The 27142-nt window shown below is 40.4% G+C and overlaps 1 protein-coding gene across 6 annotated transcripts in view; it reads left to right on the forward strand.

Moving 5' to 3' along the window:
• The window catches only part of LOC109399828 (uncharacterized), a 241286-nt gene that overhangs the window by 158028 nt on the left and 56116 nt on the right, over positions 1-27142 (forward strand). For all 6 annotated transcript variants that reach the window (XM_062846436.1, XM_062846433.1, XM_062846434.1 and 3 more), the window contains exon 4: positions 4273-4515. In XM_062846436.1, coding sequence (XP_062702420.1) covers positions 4273-4515 — 243 coding nt within the window. The remainder of the gene's footprint in view (positions 1-4272; positions 4516-27142) is intronic.

Raw genomic sequence — 27142 nt, forward strand, 5'->3', positions numbered from 1 at the left:
CAAGTGCTAAACGGACGAAACCGGTTGTCAGTAAATGATGTAAATTGGTCGTTAAAAAGATAGTTCTAGGATTATGATTTCACTACGACGGAATTTTAATAATTGAATTGAAACTAATTCAGAACCAGATTCGATTTCGATTTCGATTCGATTTCGATTCGATTTCGATTCGATTTCGATTCGATTTCGATTCGATTTCGATTCGATTTCGATTCGATTTCGATTCGATTTCGATTCGATTTCGATTCGATTTCGATTCGATTTCGATTCGATTTCGATTCGATTTCGATTCGATTTCGATTCGATTTCGATTCGATTTCGATTCGATTTCGATTCGATTTCGATTCGATTTCGATTCGATTTCGATTCGATTTCGATTCGATTTCGATTCGATTTCGATTCGATTTCGATTCGATTTCGATTCGATTTCGATTCGATTTCGATTCGATTTCGATTCGATTTCGATTCGATTTCGATTCGATTTCGATTCGATTTCGATTCGATTTCGATTCGATTTCGATTCGATTTCGATTCGATTTCGATTCCATTTCGATTCCATTTCGATTCCATTTCGATTCCATTTCGATTCCATTTCGATTCGATTTCGATTCGATTTCGATTCGATTTCGATTCGATTTCGATTCGATTTCGATTCGATTTCGATTCGATTTCAATTCGATTTCGATTCCATTTTAGATTCGATTTCGATTCGATTTCGATTCGATTTCGATTCGATTTCGATTCGATTTCGATTCGATTTCGATTCGATTTCGATTCGATTTCGATTCGATTTCGATTCGATTTCGATTCGATTTCGATTCGATTTCGATTCGATTTCGATTCGATTTCGATTCGATTTCGATTCGATTTCGATTCGATTTCGATTCGATTTCGATTCGATTTCGATTCGATTTCGATTCGATTTCGATTCGATTTCGATTCGATTTCGATTCGATTTCGATTCGATTTCGATTCGATTTCGATTCGATTTCGATTTCGATTCGATTTCGATTCGATTTCGATTTGATTTCGATTCGATTTCGATTCGATTTCGATTCGATTTCGATTCGATTTCGATTCGATTTCGATTCGATTTCGATTCGATTTCGATTCGATTTCGATTCGATTTCGATTCGATTTCGATTCGATTTCGATTCGATTTCGATTCGATTTCGATTCGATTTCGATTCGATTTTGATTCGATTTCGATTCGATTTCGATTCGATTTCGATTCGATTTCGATTCGATTTCGATTCGATTTCGATTCGATTTCGATTCGATTTCGATTCGATTTCGATTCGATTTCGATTCGATTTCGATTCGATTTCGATTCGATTTCGATTCGATTTCGATTCGATTTCGATTCGATTTCGATTCGATTTCGATTCGATTTCGATTCGATTTCGATTCGATTTCGATTCGATTTCGATTCGATTTCGATTCGATTTCGATTCGATTTCGATTCGATTTCGATTCGATTTCGATTCGATTTCGATTCGATTTCGATTCGATTTCGATTCGATTTCGATTCGATTTCGATTCGATTTCGATTCGATTTCGATTCGATTTCGATTCGATTTCGATTCGATTTCGATTCGATTTCGATTCGATTTCGATTCGATTTCGATTCGATTTCGATTCGATTTCGATTCGATTTCGATTCGATTTCGATTCGATTTCGATTCGATTTCGATTCGATTTCGATTCGATTTCGATTCGATTTCGATTCGATTTCGATTCGATTTCGATTCGATTTCGATTCGATTTCGATTCGATTTCGATTCGATTTCGATTCGATTTCGATTCGATTTCGATTCGATTTCGATTCGATTTCGATTCGATTTCGATTCGATTTCGATTCGATTTCGATTCGATTTCGATTCGATTTCGATTCGATTTCGATTCGATTTCGATTCGATTTCGATTCGATTTCGATTCCATTTCGATTCCATTTCGATTCCATTTCGATTCGATTTCGATTCGATTTCGATTCGATTTCGATTCGATTTCGATTCGATTTCGATTCGATTTCGATTCGATTTCGATTCGATTTCGATTCGATTTCGATTCGATTTCGATTCGATTTCGATTCGATTTCGATTCGATTTCGATTCGATTTCGATTCGATTTCGATTCGATTTCGATTCGATTTCGATTCGATTTCGATTCGATTTCGATTCGATTTCGATTCGATTTCGATTCGATTTCGATTCGATTTCGATTCGATTTCGATTCGATTTCGATTCGATTTCGATTCGATTTCGATTCGATTTCGATTCGATTTCGATTCGATTTCGATTCGATTTCGATTCGATTTCGATTCGATTTCGATTCGATTTCGATTCGATTTCGATTCGATTTCGATTCGATTTCGATTCCATTTCGATTCCATTTCGATTCCATTTCGATTCGATTTCGATTCGATTTCGATTCGATTTCGATTCGATTTCGATTCGATTTCGATTCGATTTCGATTCGATTTCGATTCGATTTCGATTCGATTTCGATTCGATTTCGATTCGATTTCGATTCGATTTCGATTCGATTTCGATTCGATTTCGATTCGATTTCGATTCGATTTCGATTCGATTTCGATTCGATTTCGATTCGATTTCGATTCGATTTCGATTCGATTTCGATTCGATTTCGATTCGATTTCGATTCGATTTCGATTCGATTTCGATTCGATTTCGATTCCATTTCGATTCCATTTCGATTCCATTTCGATTCGATTTCGATTCGATTTCGATTCGATTTCGATTCGATTTCGATTCGATTTCGATTCGATTTCGATTCGATTTCGATTCGATTTCGATTCGATTTCGATTCGATTTCGATTCGATTTCGATTCGATTTCGATTCGATTTCGATTCGATTTCGATTCGATTTCGATTCGATTTCGATTCGATTTCGATTCGATTTCGATTCGATTTCGATTCGATTTCGATTCGATTTCGATTCGATTTCGATTCGATTTCGATTCGATTTCGATTCGATTTCGATTCGATTTCGATTCGATTTCGATTCGATTTCGATTCGATTTCGATTCGATTTCGATTCGATTTCGATTCGATTTCGATTCGATTTCGATTCGATTTCGATTCGATTTCGATTCGATTTCGATTCGATTTCGATTCGATTTCGATTCGATTTCGATTCGATTTCGATTCGATTTCGATTCGATTTCGATTCGATTTCGATTCGATTTCGATTCGATTTCGATTCGATTTCGATTCGATTTCGATTCGATTTCGATTCGATTTCGATTCGATTTCGATTCGATTTCGATTCGATTTCGATTCGATTTCGATTCGATTTCGATTCGATTTCGATTCGATTTCGATTCGATTTCGATTCGATTTCGATTCGATTTCGATTCGATTTCGATTCGATTTCGATTCGATTTCGATTCGATTTCGATTCGATTTCGATTCGATTTCGATTCGATTTCGATTCGATTTCGATTCGATTTCGATTCGATTTCGATTCGATTTCGATTCTATTTCGATTTGATTTCGATTCGATTTCGATTCGATTTCGATTCGATTTCGATTCGATTTCGATTCGATTTCGATTCGATTTCGATTCGATTTCGATTCGATTTCGATTCGATTTCGATTCGATTTCGATTCGATTTCGATTCGATTTCGATTCGATTTCGATTCGATTTCGATTCGATTTCGATTCGATTTCGATTCGATTTCGATTCGATTACGATTCGATTTCGATTCGATTTCGATTCGATTTCGATTCGATTTCGATTCGATTTCGATTCGATTTCGATTCGATTTCGATTCGATTTCGATTCGATTTCGATTCGATTTCGATTCGATTTCGATTCGATTTCGATTCGATTTCGATTCGATTTCGATTCGATTTCGATTCGATTTCGATTCGATTTCGATTCGATTTCGATTCGATTTCGATTCGATTTCGATTCGATTTCGATTCGATTTCGATTCGATTTCGATTCGATTTCGATTCGATTTCGATTCGATTTCGATTCGATTTCGATTCGATTTCGATTCGATTTCGATTCGATTTCGATTCGATTTAGATTTAGATTTTGATTTCGATTTCGATTTCGATTTCGATTTCGATTCGATTTCGATTCGATTTCAACTCGATTTCGACTTTTTTTATTTATGCACCTATTAATTTTTTTAATTTTTGTTTTTTTCTTTTTTTTTGTTCGATTTTGATTCGGTTGAATAGTATTGGTTTTATTTTATACTAAATGTGTGTTTTCTTTTTCATTCTTATAATTCACAGAAAAAAAGCAAAAATCAAAAGACAAATGCAAGGAGAAGCAGTTGGCATCCAGTAGTAGCAGCAGCAGTAGTAGCAGTAGCAGTTGCACCAAAGAAAAAGTCGATGACGAAGATGATGAATCACCGAACGTCAAATGTGTCCTGGTGGGTGACGGAGCAGTTGGCAAAACGAACCTCATCGTGTCCTACATTCAAGATCGGTTTATTCCGGAATACGTGCCGACAGCCTTCGATAAGTACAATGGTGAGTTTAAAATTTTATCCTGAAGATGCCCGATTGAATCTACTAAAACTAAAACCACTTAAGAGCTCTTTGAACTAGCCGTGGTACGCACCTGAATCTTCCTGGAGCATTCTTGGTATGCCCCCTGGGAATCCCCTGAAACATCCCTGGGATCCACTGAAATACTCCTGATACATTTCTGAGTTTGACATTTAAAGTCAAGCTCAATTATATGCGACATTTTGGCTAAACCTTTAAGCAAAAATGAGGAAGAATTAATTTTCAAATTCCTGAAATTCGGGATAACTCATAAGATTAACAAACCGTTATACATCACAGGTCAATTTCCACCTCGTTTCACCATGAAGTGAGAATATAAAGTGTGACAGCCAGCAGTCAATTCTAATCCCATTCTTTGTGAACCCAAACCAGAAGATAACTTCATCCGAAACATAAATATTTGAAGACGGTACACTTTCGCAAGTGCACTACCGTAACTTGATTTTCTGCAACTGGGTCACGGAGTGCTCCGAGAACGATTCCGGTTGAACAAACCTCCAACCACACTGACTGCACTCATAATTCCAGTTCTGAACCCGGAATAGCTTCTCAGATGATCCCAGCTGCACTGTCTGTCTAGCTCTATCCCACTCTCTGTACAGTTGCAGTAGTGTAAGCACCTGTAAACCCAATTTATTTGCATAATCTAATCTGAGTGCGCCTTCTCGGTCTTCACCCCAAGCTCCATCAGGGGGAAGCCTCATAGTCAGGCAGTATATCACCGGCGGCAGCAAGCACAGTCACAAGTTGAGCCAACCGCCCGCCAAGTCAGTAGTGTGTAATACCCTGCCATGCCTCCTGCTGCCAGAGTCTGTCATAGGAAGTGAGCAATCATAGAGTTGCACTTCTGCTGCCGGAGGCACTTCAAATCTCGGGAAAGAGCGGAAATACTACTCTCGAGCGTGGCAGGTCGGGACGACGACGACGACGACGAGAGGGCTGTTGGCGGATACATACAACTCGCGGTTTATTGTATTGCCGCCGCCGCCGAATGTGGTGCCACCACCGCGCGCACAAGGGGAAAGAATTCCACGATGAAATGAAATATGCAAACCATAAATCCTTGCCAATTCTCCAGAAGCCAGGGATAACATCCGAATGAACTCGCGACCTCACTACTTTTGGCTACCCGGAAAGAAATGTACGGAAGTATGGAACTTGGTTGTACAATTCCACACAACCTCCATCCTACACAATTCCTACACAATAGTACATATATGATACCTCGTGGGTTTTAAAAATGGAAAATGGAGACGGAGCCTTCTTGATGTGCAGAGCAAACGTAGCGCCGACATTGCGTCCGACCATTACAGGAGGAGAAAATCGGGTTCAACACTCGCCGACTGGAAGACGCTGCACTGAAAAGGTCCTTTGACCGTACAGCGTATATTCCAGCGTAGAATATCGATTTAACGCCATCAAGATCGCCTTCATCGCCACCGGCGAGAATAATTTGGGTGAGCTACGCACCCGGAGAAAGCAGTGGATCGCAGGTGATACCTGGAGGAAGAAAGAGGGAGCGAAGGAATGCCAAAGCCGCGATAGAGCGAGCGAAAACACGAGGAGTCAAGGCCGTAGCCCGTCAGCGCTATTCGGCTCTCAAGAAGGAAGTGAAACGCTCATGTAGACGGGACAAAAGAGCGTGGGCGGATTCCCCAGTCGACGAAGGCGAGAAACCGGCGACATCCGTCTCCTCTACGATGTTTCACGTAGCCTTAGTGAGACCAAGATGAATGCTACGATGTCCGTAACAGACATGTCTGGCCGACCCGGCTGACCAGTTGAAACGCTGGTTCGAGCACTTTGGAAACCTTTTTCAAGTGGCTCTCAGGCGCAAGGATCTCCTTGAGAAAATCATCGGCCTCATTGAAGCACAGTACAGGGCATTTTCGTGCAGAGTACTGCACAACGGTGTTTTGTCCGATCCCATCCGGGTCGTTGATGGAGTGAGGCAAGGATGTATACTGTCACCACTACTGTTCCTCATGGTTATCGACGGGATCCTGGTAGGTGCGATTGATCGTGAACTAAATCATGGATTGCTGGGGCAGCCTATTATCATGGAGCACCTAAATGACTTCGAACTGGCTGATGACGTTGCTCTCCTAGCTCAACATCGCTCTGATATGCAGTCTTACCATCAACGTCAACAAGATCAAATCGTTGGATGTAAACATGGTCAACCCTTCCAGCTTTACGGTAGCTGGTTAATCAGTAGAGAATGTTGAAAGCTTCCAATATCTTGGTAACCAAATGGCGGCCGATGGTGGCACCAAGATCGACATAGGTGCACGGATCAAGAAGGCGAGGGCTGCTTTTTGCGAGATAAATAAATCTATGGAAAAACAACCAGATTAGTCGACGCAGCACAATCCGAATTTTCAACTCGAACGTCAAATCTGTGCTGCTAGACGCCAGTGAAACCTGGTGTGTATCAGTGGAGAACACTCTACGGCTGCAGGTTTTCAGCAATAGATGCCTGCGTTATATAATTCGTGCATGGTGGCCTCACAATTGGATCTCCAACGTGGAGCTCCATCGTCGATGTCATCAAAAGCCGATAGCGACAGAAATGCGGGAGCGAAAGTGGAGGTGGGTCGGCCACACTCTACGCAGGGGCGGAAACGAAATCTACAAGCAAGCTTTAGACTGGAACCCAGCAGGACATCGCAGCAGAGGCAGACCCAGAGGCTTATGGCGGCGCAGCCTCAATAACGAAATCAAGCAAGTCGACAGAAATTTGACCTGGCCACACGTCAAGGCAATGGCTGGCAATCGCCCAGGATGGAAATCTTTCAATTCGGCCCTCTGCACCACCGCACAGTGGGAAAAAATAGGTATAAACTGCGAATAAATTCAATATCTCTGCTCGGAGTGGATGGATTCAAATGAATTTTTGACACAAACTGCAAAAATCTCTATAGTTTCAGATAAGGAGGGTGCCATTCACCGCACGATGCTGGGAATAAGTGTATTGAGCTCGTTTTACCCCGCTCACTCTCTAACACCCCTTTTTGAGAAAACCCTCATCTATTTCCAACTGGCGTGCAAAATAAATGACTCATCTTACTCGTATTTGTGTAAAAACTTCCATAGTATCGGTAATTTGACATAGAGTTGGTCCTACTCTTATGAAATGCGTTCCACTCCGGGTGAAGTAGCATGTGAAATTTCAAAGAAATAGGGGATATCGGGGTTATTTGAAGCTATTTCAATTTTTAAGGCCGTGCGGTGAGCCAAATCAGCTCCATTCGATACTACGGAAGTTTTTACACAAACATGAATTTTATAAATCATTTATTTTGCACTCCAGGATTTTCCTAAAATGGTGAAAAATAGAGAGAGTGGGGTAAAACGGGCCCGATACAATGATTTCCAGCATCGTGCGGCGAATGACACCCTCTTTATCTGAAACTGTAGAGATTTTTGCAGTTTGTGTCAATAACTCATTCGAATCCATTCACTCCGAGCAGAGATATTAAATTTATTCGCGTTTTATATCTATTTTTTCCCATTGTGCACCGTGGGTGCCCAGGACTGAAACTATTCTTTGTGAAATTCGTAGAATAGAGGAATCTAAACCCAAAAAAAATCCCCAAGAATCCCCAAAGAAACTTTCCGAATGAATCTATAATTTTTTTTAAGAATCCGTGAGGTAATGTTTCGCTGAATACTTCCGAAATTTCTTAAAAAAAAAATATTTTAGAAAGATTTTTTGGAAGAATTTCTGAAGTATTTTTTTATTAGATTTTGTGAAGGATTCTCCAGAATATTCTTCAAACGTATGCCTAGAGAAATTCTTGAATAAATATCCAGAGTAATTTCTTAAGTAAACACTGGGTGAATTTCTCAAACAGTTTCTGAAATGATTTGTGAAAAAGCATGGAGGTGAACCAATTCATGTCAGATTTCGTAAGGGGGCGTCCATAAATGACGTAGCTTTTTTTAAGCGATTTTAAATACCCCCCTCCCCCCTTGTAGCATTTCATCACAAATTCGGATACCCCCGTCATTCATAGAATGACGTAGCTTGTTAAACAACCCCCCACGCTATGTCTGAACCAGCAGATTATAAAAATTGAATGTACATCGGGTTTCTTTCCATAAAACATCAGTATGCAAGCTATATTTTCATTTGCAGAAGGTTTCAAAATATTCTATCGGTGAAAATTTTGCCATACATTTTGTATGGGAGAGAAATCGACCGAAAATGAGGATTTCAAGCAAATTTATATGAAAAAAGGTCAAAAAGATGGAAAAATCAAAATTTCACCGATGGAATATTTTGAAACCTTCTGCAAATGAAAATAAAGCTTGAATACTGATGTTTTATGGAAAGAAACCCGATGTACATTCAATTTTTATAATCTGCTGGTTCAGACATAGCGTGCCCCCTCCCCTCAACAAATTTTTTATTTAAAAAACGCAAAGAAAATCGAAACTTTGTCATGAAATCAATTTTAACTTGTATGTTTAACGAATACTTATTATGAAAAAAAATCAAGAAAGAAAACATTGCCGACTGCCAGGTTCAGATAGCCGACATCAAGACCATAAGTGCAACCAGTGGAGATTATCACCAAAGCTAATGACTCAATAAACCACCCATCGTTCTGCTTGATGCCGAAGAACAGGAAGTTGAAGATAACTATATTGAATCTGTATTGCAATCTGTTAAGAATATCAAATTGGTTTCATTGGAATAAAATGCACCATGACATTTGAGGGACCCTGCAGAAGTTTCTCCTAAAATTCTTTCAGTATTTCATTCTAGAATTCCTTAAGAAGCTTCTTTTGGGATTCCCATTTTTGAGAATTCCTTCCTTTTTAATTTCTCCAACACTTCCTTCAGAGATCCCTCCAAGAATTCCATCCGGAGTTTCTTCTTAGTATCCACCAAAAGATCCTTCTGAGATTTCTCTGGGATTTATATTTTCTAACATTTTTTAAGTTTACCCACCTTCGGGAGTTCTTTTAAGGTTTTCTTCTCCTCTTTTCCACCAGCAGTTTCTTTGAACATCTGTTCAGGGATTTTTATCGAAATTTCTTTTGAGATTTCATCAGAACTTCTTTCTGGGTTTTCTAAAGAAGGTTCTTCCTGGATTGCTCCAGGAGTTCCTTCTGGTTTTTTTTTTCAGAAATTCCTTCCGGAATTCAATCAGATATTCATTCCAAGATTGTTGTAAGAATTTCTTCTGACATTCTTTCAAAACCTCTCCAGGAGTTGCTTCTGGAATTCCTCCAGGAATTCTTTTCGGATTCCTTCAGAAATTGCTTCCTGGATTCTTCTGGGTGTTTCTTTCGGGATTCCTCGAAAACTTTCTTCTTGGATTCATCCAGGATTTTTATCCCGGGACTCCTCTAGGAATTTTTCCAGTATCTCTTTATTCACTTCTTCCAGTATTCCTCTAGGATTTCTTAGAATTCCGCGAGGAATCCCTTTATCTCATAGTTCCGTCTGGCATTCCTCCTGGATTTTATTTCTTAGATTTCACCAGGAGTTCTATCTGGATATTTTCCGGGATTCCCCAAAAAATCTGGATTCTCTAAAATTTCAAGGATTTTCCCAAAAATTTTTTTTCGTGTTTTCTACAGAAATTGAATCAGGAGCTCCTTCTGACACTCTACAAATAGCTCTTTCTGAGATTCTTCCAGGAGTTTATTCAAGATTTCTCCAAAAGTTCCAACTAGTATTGCTCCAGGAACTCCTCACGGGATTTCTTTTGGAATTAGTCTATGATTTCTTTTCAAGATTCCTCCAACAGCTTCTTCTGAAATTCTTCTGGAAGTTTCTTCATGGGTTCCTCCAAATCCATTTGGAATGTTTTCAGAAGTTTTTTTTCTGGGATTCCCAGTGAAAATTCCTGTGGAAATGCTATTCTTCTCCTATTGGGGAAACCTATAAAGAACACCATGAGGAATTCCTTACAAAGCTGCTAGAGGAGCTCCTTAAGAAATTGTTGTAGGATTTCTTCGAGGAATTTCTGTAGAAACTATATAAGGAACTCCTCGAATAATGCCATAATGCCAAAAACAGCCTTAGCGGTGTGCAGTGCCTTATAGCAATCAGCAAACTATTGGTCGTGAGCAGCATTTGAGCGATATTGAAATTTTTCTGCGTACACAAAACATTTCAAACCATTTTCTCAGATAGAGTTGTTGCGTCCGATAGCTGCATGTATTATGGAAGGAAGCCGTCATTTATGTCCATTATTTGTTATTTACATTGCTATGAATGGAAAGAGAAATCATGCAATATATTTTCTCTTCGATTTACTAATACTTAATGCAATTAAAAATTTTATTAATTACGAAATACTTTTTTCAATAGGCTTGTTTTGTTGCCTCAAAGGAACTTCAAACTCATTTATATATATATAGATTATCAAGGGCTACTATTTAATACAATACTTCAAAGACAACAGTAATAATGCTATTCGTTGTCAAATAACGTATGTTCAAAATATCATTTTACATTACATTATAATTTATATTATGATGTATTTTCGATTACCTTTGATTATACCATAATATAATTTATTACATTATGAATATTTCGTTTGTGCCTATATATTATCTTTTTTTGGCAATATTATCATAATAATGTTTTCCCTACCATTTAGGTCGTTAAATGACTGGTAAATGACTGCCGCGTATACTAACGGACCAGCCACACCTCCTGTTTGGACCTCTATTCAGCGATATGCTGAATTCAAATAGCTAATGTATATTTTATTACCTTTGTTTTTTTTTATATACTTTATTCTTTTACCTAGTCGTGCATTGGGGTCATTATGATTATTAAACAGGCACTACGTCAGCGGGGCGAGCATCAGCTAATGCGGGAAGAATGTTAAATTATATTTTAATATTGATTATATATTAGCTATTGCGTTGACATTTTATCAATGTGGAATTCTCTACCCTACCATCTAGGTCATACAAGGACTCGTCAGTAAATAATACTAATACAAATTATATACAAATGATACTTTATTTCAGTCCGCTATATTTTTTTTAGCTGTATTAACGAGATTTTTAGCTCTGGACTAGTTCATCTCGGGACCCACGCTTTATTTCCCTTCCGAAGGAAGAACTCACATTGTGTGAGTTTGTCGGGAGTGGGATTCGATCCCAGGTCCTCGGCGTGATAGGCATGCGCTTTAACCATCACACCAGGTCCTCTCCCCCCCACCGCTACATTTAATTTCGTGGCACTATATTTAATTATTCCAATATGTCATATTTTAATACAATATGCCATAATATTTCAATATTATATTTCATCATAATGAATTATATTTTTGACTATATAACTAAATAAGGTTGGGAGGGCATTATTGAAGTTGTAACTGTACGACGGAGTGGTTGCCAACCGGAGAGAGGTAAGAAGTAACTGTAACATCCGTGTAGATGGTTTACAATGAATTTGACGCGCTCTTCTTGTGACAAACCATCCCGTAGGAAGGTCGACAAGTGATGTGAATCTCATTATTCACCCTGTTGGATCATACTGTTGGAAGAAGATTCTTTTTTTTTTTTTTTTTTTTTTTTTGTCTGTATTAACGAGATTTTTAACCCTACGCTAGTTCATCTCGGGACCCACTTTTTACTTCCCTTCCGAAGGAAGAACCCCCATTTTTTTTGGGAGTATGTCGGGAGTGGGATTCGATCCCAGGTCCTCGGCGTGATAGTCAAGTGTTCTAACCACCACACCAGGTCCGCTCCAAGAAGATTCTTAAAAATCCGCGGATTTCGCGTAAGTGCCTCCACTTACGGGTCCGCCACACCCCCTTTTGGTCCTTTATGCAGTGATTGATTATATATCATCTATCGTGTTTCGTGTTTACATTTAGATACTATAATAATGTTCTACCCTATCATCTATGATGTAAAAGGCCTCGTCACCGAAAAATATTCATTTACTTCATCTACAATTGATATCTTATTTCATTTCGTTACAATACATTTCATTTCATTAGATTTATTATTATTATTTATTATTATTATATTTTTTGATTATATTATATTTCATTCATCATTAATTTCCTTCAAATATTATATTTAAATAATTATATAATCATATAATCATATGGGGTTGGGAGGGTGCATCAGGGCATCATTGAAGTTGTAACTGTACGACGGAGTGGATTGCCAGCCGGAGTGTGGTGAGAAGTAACTATAACATCCTTGTAGATGGGTTCTTCTATCCCAACAGTTGCAATGGATTTGACGCGCCCTTCTTGTGACAAACCATCCCGTAGAAAGCTTGACAAGTAATGTAAATTTCATTATTCACCCTTTTGGATCATATTGCTGGAAGGAGATTCTCTTAAACCCGCGGATTTCGCGTAAGTGTCTCTACTTACGGGTCCGCCACACCCCCTTTTGGCCCTTCATACAGTGGTATGTTGAAGTCAGGGTGGTAATGAAATTGATCTTTACTGTTAAGTGGAACTGCATGCAGAGCAAGACTCAAGCTAGGATGGTGGCTACCTACATACATACATACATACATACAATACTTTTTTCAATAGGCTTAGTAGAAAGCTACGTAGCATATCATAAACCCCTACCCCCCCTATCGTCACACTTCGTCACAAAATCACAAATACACCCTCCCCCCCAAAAAGCTACGTCATTTATGGACAACCTCTAAAAGAATTCCTTGTGGCTCTTCTGGAGCAACACATAACAAATTTTCTGAAATAATCGGTCACTTAATCATTTGATTTGGAAAGTTTTCTTCGGAGACAATCGTAATAAAGTTGAAAATTCTGGGTTTACTAACTTTTATTTGACGCAAAATTACACCAAAAGGCGACCGAGTAGACAGCGGTAGAAACCTACACTACTCGTAAGTGTATTGTCAAGTACTATCAAGTGCTTGTCACGAAACTCGAAATTTCTGATGGGATCCCTGGAGGAACTTCTGAAGCAATTTGCAAAGGATTTTTTTAAGCAATTCGTAAAGGAATTCCAGGGTAAGTCCTCAGAGACATTTTAGAAGGAATCCTTGAATAAAATTCTGAACTTTTTTGAATTTTTGGGATCTTTTCTTTCGAAATTCTTTGGGATTTTATTTTGAATCAATCATACATATTTTTAAGACAAAAGATTTCGATCGTAATAAGCTAGCGAGATAGTGGTTTATTCGTTATTTAGCATGAATTACTAATGTATGCCAAAATCTCCGAGCCTTTTATCACATGGGTAACTTTGTGTTTTTATCGAAAACTCAGTTTTCATATGTTTTGGTACAGTTTGGTGTGCAATTTAAATAAAAATTATATTAAAAAAATTTTCTTCGATTTTATGTAAAATTTGATTCTATAGACATTTCAAAAATTGAGATGGCCACTGAATCGAGGCATAGGGTAGCGAACCACTTGCGCAGCGGCCGGTATTTTAGGTACTTTTCGTTATAACCCAGTCAATTCCAAACCAACTGACTTGAAATTTTGTACACGGCTAGATACTATACGTATCTCATCGCGTTTCTAAAACTGTGTCAATTGATTCAGAATTGGCTGAGTTATAGCAAAAAGGGCCCAAAATAGGACCCCTTACGAGATGGTTCCACTTCCCTACCTGTAACTTGCTTCATCTGCCTCTCGATCACTACCCGATCGCTCGAAATTCGCGTTCTTCGGTTCTGAGCCAGCGTATCTTCTGGATAGCTGCCTTATTTACGCCGACATTCTGCAGTTCCCGCACCAGGACCCCAATACGTGGGATGACAACATTAGGCTGAATTACAAAAGTCTGAATGCACAAAAGTCTGAACATGAAAGGCTGAAACTATATAGTTGTAACATAATTCTGAAATCACACAAGGCTGAAAGCTAAAAAAGGCTGAAAGTACATAAACGCATGAAATGATTTAGAGGTATGGGTTTAGTCAGAAGTATAATGATGCATACCAAAATTTCAAATCCTCTCTTTCTTGACGTAACCTCAACTATAGCAAAGCCCGCTTCTCAGATTCGTTTTCTATAATGTGGAAGTATTAGCTGAGAAGTTCCCTTGCCAATGAACATTCTATGCACTCAATGCATTCTATGTGGCGGGCAAGACACTACTGTATGCGCAACAAAGCCGCGACAATTTTCATCACGAAAAATGTCTTGACTGTCCGGGAATGGAACCGGTTACCCCCAGCTTGGTCTTTTTGAATTCCCGGCTATATGGGTCACACAGTTACACAAAATGTGACTGATATTATTTCAATAGGTAAATTTTTCATTCTTTAAACAAGGGTTTTCCTTCCGAGTTATGCTGTTGTAATAATTGTTGGCATTATAGTTGCCAACAATATCGTCAGAGATTTTCTCTGCTTCTGAAAGTAGGCTATTCCTTTGAGAAATATTGCTATAATCATGTAGCTGATCAATAAAGCATACCGTGGACTTGATATGATCTTAAGAACGGCTGTTTTTGAATTGACGGCGTTGAATTTTCATTTCAGCCTTTTGTGGTTTCAGTCTTTTGATATTTTCAGCCTTTTGTTATTCAAGCCTTTTGTGTTTCAGCCCTTTGCACGCAACCCTAATATGTACGCGCGGGCTCATATAAAATTCTAACGTTCCAATATCCGACTTTCCAATCGTTTTTCCTAATTCGTTGCCGAGTCTGCTTCTGTTATTCGATCCGTTTGCTCCACTTTTGCTTTTCTTGGAAATTGAAGGTTATCAGCAGGCTTTATATTTTAATTACTTGTCGGGTATCTAAGTCACTGCGACGAGTTGATAGATCTATTGTGACATATGCCCCATTTTTGTTTTGCTTTGGTATTGGTATTGGTAATAATCAGACTTTGACTAGAAGCGATATCCCAATACGGCGCCACACTTCAAATGAATTGAACCACCGTATGTGGGTTTGTTCTCCAGACATCGAAGGGTTCTATTAGCCCTTTGTCGAAGAACCTAATTCTTTTAGTTACAATTGCCGGACAACGGCATAACAAACGTTTCGAGTCTTCTGTATCTATTCCGCAATAGCGTCATAGATCATCTAGAAGTTTTTCTATTAGCTTCAGATGATACCGGCTTGGACAACGACCTGTTAAGAAGCCAGTTAAAGTACTGAAATATTTTTTGGAAAGATCCAGAATTTTGCGAGTGTTTACAACGTTTAGCTTTATGAAACACTTAGACTGCCTCGCAACTGTTGTGTTTTCTCAAATGGATTTTATTATCTCTTGTTCCAAAGCTTTAAACTCCATTCTGAGAGAACATCCAGATATGCTACAAAATGGTTCAGGACCTATGAATTGGTGAGACGACCCAAGTCTTGCTAGCATATCGGATTGCTCGTTTCCTTCAATTCAACAATGTCCTGGAACGCAAAACAACTTCACCTCATTGCGGTAAGCTAATTGTTGAAGTGATTGGATACACTACCAAACATGTTTTGAAGTGCATGATGCTGAGCAGGCTTCCTTACCGGAGACACGTTGCCTACGTTGCATTGCGCTGGAGGGGCTGTCACTTTCGGTATAGCTGCCGTGAAACAGCATTTCATACTCAGCCGCTTCATTCCAGAACAGATGCTGTTTGAGCCGCACCTCCTTGGTGAACAGACGTTCGGGAGTAACCTCCTCAATCTAGCTGAAGTTAGAAGGACAACAGTGCTCAGGCTGCACTACCAGCTAAGCATACAACTCTTAGCTGGTGGTCTTTGTCATCGATTGACCCGTCCAAACTTGTGCGGACCAGAGCTATGTTGGACGCTCGCATACATGACATAGTATTTTATCAGAGCTTACATCCTTACCTATCATGTACAATACGTAACAGCGCATTTTAACCTTTTTTTATTTTATTCGATTACACATGATTGTCTTTCGAAGGCAGACAAAACTTTTGCTAAAACCCATTAAACCCACATCAGCATAAATTCAACCGATTTCAGTTCGGGTTACCAGCCTAAACTTGTTCCGCGGGTTGTGTAGAGTGGTGGGATGTAAATGAAGTCCCACTGCGCTGCAACCGTTTCCGTGGTACCTACTGTTGGTGGTGCTGGTGGGGGTGGTACATCTATGATGGTTGCAGAATCTTTTACTGAGTTTTTTTTTGGTCCACTACTGGGGGCTGGGTGCTGCTGAGGGCCTTCGCGGTAAAACCTCGAGGCGGGAGCTAGTAAAAAGGGCTCAACAATGTGAATGTGGTGGATAAATATGAAGCATGAATGGTTTCCGGTTCATTTTTTTTTCTTCTCTGTGCGCTCTGGTTTAACTCTGGATAGCTAGAGCAGATCCCGGAATTTTTGGTCCATGCGATTTATTTTTCGTTTTGTGTGTTGGTTGAGCTTTCTGTCTTTCTCTAGGGTATTGTAAAAGGGTGAATGGGGCAACGTTAATGGAGTTTTAGATGACTCCAGGCTGTTCTTCTGTTCCCATCATAACATGGTTATGTGAAGCTGATAATGGAGTTTCGATTGAGGAGCTCGGAAAATTTTCTGAATGTACTGAAGAATATTCTTCTTCTTCTTTGTGGATCTACATCCCCATTGGGACTTGACCTGCTTCGCTTCAACTTAGTGTTCTTTGAGCACTTCCACAGTTATTAGTTGAAGGGCTTTCTTTGCCTGTCATTGCATGAATTTCTATATTATACACTATGCCCAGGGAGTCGAGAAAATTTTCCCGACCGGAACGGGAATCGCACTCGCCGACTCCAGATTGGCGAGCCATAGCCTTAACCACTAGGCTAACTGGAGACTGAAGAATATCTCTCTCTCTTCTTGGCGTAACGTCCTCATTGGGACAAAGCCTGCTTCTCAGCTTAGTGTTCTATGAGCACTTCCACAGTTATTAACTGAGAGCTTCCTCTGCCAATGACCATTTTTGCATGCGTATATCGTGTGGCAGGCACGAAGATACTCTATGCCCAAGGAAGTCAAGGAAATTTCCTTTACGAAAAGATCCTGGACCGACCGGGAATCGAACCCGTCACCCTCAGCATGGTCATGCTGAATACCCGTGCGTTTACCGCCTCGGCTATATAGGCGACTGAAGAATATATATTACACGAAATAATTCTAGGTTCTTGTCTATACAATTCGTTGGAGACACCTATCAAAGCATTCGGTGGCAACGTAAACAAAAAAATATATTAATTATGATAACTCCAACTTAAGATAGTCAAATTACCACATCATGCAAGCAGATTTTATTTAATGATCCTATCATCAAATGAAATATCCAAGAAACACCACGTACCTGTTATCCTGTACTCATACGGACTGAATTTTTATCAACTAAATCACTCCTACCCAGAGGTAGCACGGATTTGAAAAATCACCATTGCTATCTGATACAAATGCACTTTATAGTGTAAAATGTCATAAATATAAAAATAAATAATATAATCAATTGCTATCCATTAGAAGCAAACCTACAGCACAACCCTTATCAAACATCGCATTTCCAAATTTTACTTTTGTCTCTGAAAGCAAGACCCATTACCGGGAAAATCTTCCACTACCACGCGTCCTAATGGCGTTCTAGGCAATAACCATCACTAGCCATCATCAGTCAGAGTAGTAGTACGTCATAATCAGTCAGTAGTGGGGTAAAATTTTCCCGTGGACAGCATCGTCTGGGATGACTGACGTAGTTGGACCCATAGCAGCTTTGCTGCTGGCTACTGAACCGGAAGCGGAATCGTTCAAATATTTGTTCTCACTTCCAGAGTTTACGCCCACCATGGCTTACTGACGTAGATGATGAAATTTTACTCTCATTGATGAAGCAGTAGAAAAAGTGGCATAGGATTTCAAGAGTCGAGATTGGTGTATAGGGCACTGGGGTCTCCAGTTAGCCTAGTGGTACGAGATGAACCAGTCGAGGGCTGAAAATCTCGATAATAAAGAAAAATAATAATAATAATAATAGCCTAGTGGTTAAGGCTTTGAATCTCCAATCCGGAGACGGCGGGTTCGATTCTCGTTCCGGTCGGGAAAATTTTCTCGACTCTCTGGGCATAAAAGTATCATTGTACTTGTCTCACAATATACAAACTCATGCAATGGCAGGCATAGAAAGCCTTTCAATTAATAACTGTGGAAGTGCTCAGAGAACACTAAGTTGAAGCGAGGCAGGCCAAGTCCCAGTGCGGACGTAGAGCCATAAAGAAGAAGAAGAAGTATAGGGCAATGCATGCCGCCGTTGTTAAGATAAATTTTTGGTACTTGAAAGAGTTGGGGGGGGGGGGGGGGTGATTTGCACCGTGGCAAACGTGGCAAAATAACTAAGATTAAGATGATTTTATGGGTGTCTTGAGTTTTGAAAGTTGGTTTACCTAGAGACGCCAACGTTTGGTACGCGTGGTATCAATTTTACCGAATCAAATTAACAATTTAAAAATGAGTTCCGTTTGGGTGTTGAAAAACTGTTAGGGCAAAACAAACCTTGAGGTAGGGCAATACGACCTTTGGCATTTCTCGCTTTGAATTCTAATGAAATACCCTGTGGCTCCATTTTACTATTAAAGGCATCTAATGGAATGTGTAGGAGGCTTATGGTAGTTAATAGATTGATTTTATATAATCAGAACGCAAACGCTTTTTTTACCAATCTTTCCAAATGATGATGAAAATGAAAATCTCGCGTTTAGTATCATACAGGCGTATCTACAATGATCGATTTCTCTTCATCGATTTTCTCTTCGGAATATTCCGGGAAATACGGCCAATATTCGGATGATCTCTCGGTGTGTTTCATTAAAGGACGACTAGGATAAGCGTGTGAAACAACAAAAACAACCGAAAATGATTTGCCGGCCAAGTCATTAACCAAAGAGAAAATCGATGAAGAGAAATCGATCATTGTAGATACGCCCGTATGATACTAAGCGCGAGAAATCATCGCTTGGAGCCTTGTATTCGAATATTCTTGTCATTCTGATTCTTGGGCTTGCCCGGCTCAATTTTCCGTCTAGTTTGCTGGGATTTGATGGAATTTCATTTATATAATGAAATAGCGGGAGGGCGTTTTGCCCCAGGGGTGTGCATTAGTAGGTTCCCCTACTTTTATCGGCACTGCAGTCTTGGGGATTCAAAACGACTATTTAAGATTTCTCCCGACGTTTCGACTCTATTTCGAGTCTTCTTCAAAGAGGAAATTCTGATTAGTCGTTTTTTGTTAGGCTGAACATAGGACTGTCGGTGTCATGTATGTGTCTGTAGATCGGATTTCTCATCAAGTGAACCATAATGTGATTTTTGGACGATTTCAATTGTTTTTCACTGTACTGCACTGTACTTATGAACACGGTATTTTTTTGACGTTTCGTGGCCTCGTTGTTTACGATTTGGACTTAAAAAGTTTCACCAGGTGGTTTGATTGAATTCAACATGTGGGGTTCGTGTCCTTCTGAATTCCGCAGGAGTTCCATTCGAGGTTCCTCCAAGATCCTTTGCGGTTTTGTTACAAGTTTGTCCCAGTGTTTCTTCAGGAGCTTCTTGATGAGATTCTTGTGGGTGTTTATTAGGGATTCCTTCAGAAGCTCCATCTGGAAATTTTCTAAGAGTTTCTCCTAAGATTCCTAAAGAGGTTCCGTCTGGCATTCCTTGAAGAGCTCTGGCCAAGATTTCTCCAGGAAGTACTCTCGAGATTCTTCAGAGATTTCTTAAGAAATACCTTTAGAGATTACTTTTGGACTTCCTAAATGCTTTCCGACAATTCTCTAGAAATTTGTTCTAAGATTCCTCCAGAAATTCGTCCCACTTGAGATTATTTTTGGGGTTTCCGCCAGAAGTTCCCACTGGGATGTTTTCTGAGATTCCTAAAAGGCTCCTCCAGGAACTCCTTCAGATATTCATTCCGGTACTTCAAGGATTTCTTTTGGGATTTCTACAGGTACTCCAGGAATCCTTCAGGAATTCCATTATAGATTCTCAATAGTTTCTTTTGGAATGTCCGCATTTTTTGTTCAACCCAGAAAATATTCCTGGATAATATGGCTGGAAATTCCAGAAATTTCACCCAGGATTTCTTCCGCGATTCTTCCAGGACTTCTCTTGGGGATTGCGTCAGGAATGTCTTCCATGATTCCTACAGAAACTCCGTCCGAAATTCCGTCCGGGATTCCTTCCAGGCATTGCATGCGAGACTTCCGGAGTTCCTTTTGGATTTTTTTATGAATTCTTTCAGGAATCCTACAAAATCTTTTTTCAGTGTTCCTCCAACTTCTCCGGTATTCTTCCAGGAGCTCCTTCCATGATTCTTTTAGTAGTTGCTTCCAGGATTCCGGGAATTTCTTCTGGGATTCTGTCTGGAATTGCTTCTGGAATTTCTTCAAGAACTCCTTCGTGGATACCTTCAGGAATTTCTTCCGAGATTCCTTTCGGAATTCTTGCGGGATTCTTCCGGAATTTTTTTCAGGAATTCTTTCAGAAATTGCTTCCGGGTTTTCTTCAGGAACTCTTTTCAGGATTCACCTAGGAACTCTATTTTGGTTTCCTCCAAGAGCTGCGTTTGGAATTCCTGCAGATCATGCTAAAATTCCTCCAGAAGTTCTTCCAGAGGTTTCTAATGGACATTCTCCAGGAGTTTTTAAGGGAATATTTTGAGAAATACCTTCTGCAGTTTTTACTTATGGCATTCTTTGTTAAGGTTCTCCAGAATTTCTCTAAAGAAATACTCTAGAAAATTTCTGCGGTTTTAATGGAAGCTAAGATGGAAACTTTCAGGAATCTCGGAAGAAATGATGATTCTCAAAAGAAGATTCTGAAGGACTCCTAAATGAACCCCCGCAAGAATCTCATCAAGAACTCTCTCTGGGAATCCCACAGGAAACTCCTGGAGGAGTCTTGAAACAAATTTGAGAAGAAACAGGGAACAATATCTTAGAGGAATCATGAACGGAATTCCTGTAGAATTCCAGAAAACCCTCCAGGAGGTTTCAGCACACTTTCCTCGCACGAGAACTTCACATGTTGAACTGATAGTGAGATCCAACACTTCAACCTCCCAGAATGACCAGAGTTATCGAAAAACTCTCAAAGAAGTCTTGTCAAAATCTCAGGTAGTATCGCCTGAATTCTCCCAGGATTCGTGTTAAAAATGTTCATCAGAATGCTTTCCAGAGCATGGATTTCCTTCAAATCATTTTTTCTAAAATTGTTTTCAATACTTGCTTCAAATAATAAAAGACAAACTTAAAACTCTGGAAATAGAACTGTTGTAGGCTTTACGACTGAACATTTTTCAGGATTCCTTATTTATAAAATAACACGAAACTTTTAAAAGTAGAGAAGATTTGATATGTTCTTTAACTTTTTAGCTGCAATGGATTTCAGCATCAGTTTTCTTCACAAAAGAATGTTTGAAAATCGGTTGGACGCCGATTTCTCTTCCTGATTCGGTGCCATGATATTGGACACTTGTCAAAATTGAAAAGTGGCTTTATTCACTTTTCCTCCCCGAATCTTGTCTCGCTTGCCAATCTCAAATTTCTATCTCCCAAAGCAAGAAAATCCATTGAAACATAATGCCTACCAACAACCGAAACTGCTAGGACGGGCAGATAAGCGGACAGATTGCCAGCGTGACACGACGACGCGACGCAGATGGGGAGATACTTAATGCGGCATCCAAATGACACCAAAATTTATAAACGATCTCCCAACAACAACGCAACAAAAACCGCCTCGCTATGGGAAATGGATATATCGTCGTCGTTGTCGACCGTCCGTCCATCCACCATTCAATTTCATGGCTCAGATAAAAGGCGAGGTGTCCCTTTCCCTTGCCGCCACTGCCGCGCCGCCCATCTTTCAATCATCGTTCCCTGTCCAGATCGTCCGTCGTCGTCGTGGTCGATTTCAAAACTCAATTTTGTCCATCCCCAAGACAATATTGGCCAGTACCTACTTTAGCTAGTACAGTATCTAGCCACAACGCTGTCGTGGGTTGAAAGCTTTCCCCTGGTGACACGTGGGTCGAATCGGCTGCTCGTGGGAAAATCGGCCCATAATTGACACCTGCTGTTTATTCCGTGTCAGCCTTACGTCCGTCGGTCCGTGCTTAGGGTTCTGTTGACTGCGGCTTTGGATATGATCGTTTGGCAAGCATTTGGCTGCGGCGGCTGGGGTCGCAGGAAAACAATTTTCAAAGTGGTCCACATCTACAGCATCAAGGTGGGTGTGCATTGACGACAAAATCTGGTTCAGGTGATCAACAGAATGGCTACAATCAACTCCAGATGATGATTCAGTGTGACAAAAGGAAAATTTGTGAATTGACCATCTGCTGGCTGGAACTGAATGGAAATCGAAATCGTAACGAAAACTGGTTCTGTCCGTGGGTCTGCTTCTCGGTTGCCTTTTACGACCACTGGTCCATAAAAGGGCTTAGCCAGAGCGACAACAAACAAGAAAGACTTCAATCGGTCGATCGATCGGTCGGCCATCTGATGTAGTTAATAACCTAATGATGATGGGACGGCTCGTTGTTGGATCGATTGACCGAAGAACAGCACCTACAGTGCAATAAGGCAGTGAGAGAAACCGCACGTTGGGCCTCAAAACTGGATCAAATCGACTTCGGTGACATAGTTGGGGAATAACGGAACTTGGAGGTGTCGTAAAAGCTTCAGCTTGAGCTTGATTGACCGTCCGTGGATACTACTCCAGTATCGCCAGACCAGCTACACTCACACAAGGAACCAATGAGATCTTCACAATGGCGCCTGCCACGTCAGGTTGTAGGTCAATGTAGGGAAGGGGAAAGAAATAATGATTTGCAATCGTTTGTATCCACATCAACCGTCTGCACAAATTCATGCGGATGTCGGAGTGTTGGTGGCATATGGTTGGCAGAGGGTTCACACATTGGTGCTTGGGTGCCAGGTGTAAGGTGATAGAATTGTGTGTTATTCTGAAGATGTGCTGAACAGTTCGCATGAATGCATAACTCATAGGCGTTATCTGATAGATACTGTGCAGTGAAAGTTGGAAGGAAGGAAAACTGTTTTTTTCAATCCGTTTCTGATTCTAGCAATGGCTATGAACGAACATATGAACGTACATGAGTTGTATATGTAGAGAGGAGGGAGAAAGCACATAGAAAGATACAAAGTAGGGTGCGTGTACCAATTATGGCACTACCTAAGGAAAGCTGTTTATACAAAAGTAACGAAAAAACCAACGAATGTCAACAATAAGTTAAAAGAAAGCTTAGTTTCCATACTTTACAGGAAAAATATAGAAACGGAGCCAAAACTACTTTTAGTATTGATTACAGCGTGTGCTAATGATAGGAACCCTGTACCAGATATGGTTACATTTTTTTACTTCGGTTCCTCTTCGCACTATTTGCATGCATTCCTTATGGGGTTAGCCATAACTGGTACACCATGGCGATAAAGGGTGCAAGGAAGCCGAAATTTCAAGGAAAATGATTTATTTCTACCATGATTTGAGGAAAATGGGAAGCTTAAATGAGTGCTACTATCTTTTGTGAAGGTGATCTGTTGTTCACAAAATTTTTCTTGTTGATTTACATCGTTAAAGGGTGAAAATAAACTATGGCGAATAATTAGTACTATAGCCATAATTGGTACACTTATTCTAGGAGGAAAGAGGCGGGCCAGGGATTGAATGCAAAACCATCTGCATACGAATCAGAAGCGGTTACTGCTATACCACCAAACTCATTAGAAAAGCAGTAGTTCTGCAAAACAGCGAAGAAAAAGTGGTATTTTGTTACAAGGTTACCATCAATCGAAACTTGGAGGTATTGTGAGATTAAATATTTGAAAGCATTTTGGGAGCTCTGGTATGCCAGTATGGTTCGGTAGCTTCTTTCTGCAGCTTGCCTGGGCCGGATGGCGTCCCGTCAGCTCTACTAAAGAGGCACATTTCTAGCCTGCTAACACCGTTGCTTTTCCTGTTCCAAACATCTATCTCCCGCGGCACTTTTCCGTCCTGCTGGAAAATAGCTCACATGTTCCCCGTTCATAAAAAAGGGAGTAAGCGAGACATTGATAACTACCGAGGGATCACAAATTTGAGTGCTGTTTCTAAACTATTTGAACTGATTATAATGAAACCGCTGCTTTCCCACTGCAAACACTACTTGAGTGATGACCAACACGGTTTCATGACCGGACGTTCAACCACTACCAACCTTCTGTGTCTCACTTCTTACGTCATGCAAACCATGAGAGAGGGGTTACAAACCGACGTCATCTATACAGATCTATCAGCAGCCTTCGACAAATTGAACCATGCTATCGCCATTGCAAAACTTCAAAGACTTGGGGTGGGAGGAAGTCTCCTAGATTGGTTTCGATCCTACCTTTCTGATCGCCAATTAATAGTCACCCTCGGCGACGTGCACTCCAGGAAATTTCCTGCGACATCGGGCATCCCTCAGGGAAGCCACCTAGGACCTCTTTCTGCTATACTTCAACGACGTGAACTCAGTGCTCGAAGGACCTCGCTTGTCATATGCTGACGATCTCAAAATGTTCCTGCGAATCCGCTCGATCCATGACTGCCACTCTTTGCAAGAACAACTGCACACCTTTGCAAACTGGTGCAGCACGAATCGTATGGTAGTTAATCCGGCTAAATGCTCAACGATCACGTTTTCCCGGAGGAAGAAACCAATCCGCTTCGACTACAAACTTGCAGGCACAACTATCGAACGCGCTACTCAGGTGAAGGATTTGGGAGTTGTTCTGGATTCTCAGCTGACGTACACTACACATCTCCTATGTTGTGAATAAGGCATCTAGCGCATTAGGTTTCATTTTTCGATTAACGAAAGACTTTACAGACATTTACAGCCTTAAGTCTTTGTACTGCTCTCTGGTTCGTCCGATTCTGGATTACTGTTCAGTTGCCTGGAATTCATATTACAACAATTCGGCTGAAAGAATCGAATCCATCCAAAGACGCTTCCTACGATATGCGTTGCGCAGGTTACCTTGGTTAAACCCTTTGCGTCTGCCAAGTTACGAAAGCCGCTGTCGATTGATTGATCTGGAACCGCTTCGAATTCGCAGAGATACTTCAAGAGCACTGCTGGTGGCAGACTTGTTGCAAGGCCGAATTGACTGCAGCGCTATCCTTGAGCAGATCGATCTTTACGTTCAACCTCGGGCGCTACGGAACAACAATACGTTCAGAATACCATTTCGTCGATCGGACTACAGCTCGAACGACGGGATTGTGGGCATGCATAGGTTATTCAACCAAGTATCCTCTCTGTTCGACTACCACATTAATCGAGAGACTTTACGCCGACGCTTTTCAAGTTTCTTCTTAGAACGTAGAACCTAATTTTAATTAATGTTTGTTTGTGTATTTCTACATTAGTGCTTAGTTTTACCTTTTGTTAGTTTTGTTTTTTTAATACCATCATTGGGACAATACTTGTCTGTTGATGAGAACTTATAAATAAATAAATAAATTTGCAAAGCTTTATTAGCAACCTTTGGAAACTCCTTTTAGCATGTTCTGTATTAAGCTCACTTCAGCATGCTTTGATTTTTTTTTTTAGTAAGCATCGAAAATTTCTTCCAGCAAGCTTTGATAGTTTTTTTTTTCAGCATGCTTTGAAAGCTTCTTTAAGCAAGTTTTAGCTACTTTTTCTAACAAAGTTTTAAGGCTGCCTCCAGGTTGATTGGGAAGCTTCCTTAAATTTGGGACCATGTGTAATCTTCAGAACCTTCTTTCTGCAAACCGTGGAAGCTCCCCTCAGCTTTTTGCTGTACGATTTGAAAAATTCTTCCAGCAAGAAAACTTTGGAAGTTTCTTTCATCAAGCATTGAACACCTACAGCAATTTTTAAAGCTTCTTTTAGTTGTGATGACCGTTTACATCCCCAAAGATGATCAACGGACCTGGAATTTGTCGAAACTTTTTGTCCAAATTCTTCCCTAGATTGACAAGTTTTCCGTTGGGCAGGTAGAGCGAAACTATCAACTCAGGGAAAGGGAACGAAAGACGCAAGGCGACTATGGGAAGGTCCGATGTTTACGGCTTGGGTCCGAGCACCGTGTGTACTTATCTGGCTGGTCGAATCCAACGCGAGAATTGCTACCACATGTTCGTCGGGGGTTTCATCTTGGAAATTTCTTGGTTCCCCTGTCGTCCTCAAGAGAATTTGGCGTTGCAAGCTTCTCACGCGCTTTCCTTAACGGGTTTGGTTGCTTGGCTCCCTCGCAGTCCTCAGGGGAACAGTATTGACGTCCCTCGCCAGAGGTTGTTCGCCGGTTCCGGTATGACCAAGACTTCAGCACTGGGTGGGTGGTATTCTGGGAAAATCGGGGAAAGGACACGAAGGCCCGGAGGTAACAGTCCGCCAGGATACAAGAGGTTGTCCACCAGTTCCGGTTGGGGTGTAACGTCCACACTGATGAGGCCCTGGCTGTCCATGGTCGCTGTTGGGTCTCTTCTTCTTCCAAACTCGTTGGTGATATTGGCCAATTTGAGTGGGTAATTGTTACACTCAGTCAGCTCGTTGCTTAGTTCAACCTCTTCGAAGTGGTTCGAAGAATGGGAAGATGTTGACAAGGAAAGTTCTCACGCAGTGCGTAGGCTGTTGGTTGAACTGATGAGTGTAGATCAA

This window comes from Aedes albopictus, chromosome 1 (assembly GCF_035046485.1).
Source record: "Aedes albopictus strain Foshan chromosome 1, AalbF5, whole genome shotgun sequence".
NCBI classification, from domain to species: Eukaryota; Metazoa; Arthropoda; class Insecta; order Diptera; family Culicidae; genus Aedes; species Aedes albopictus.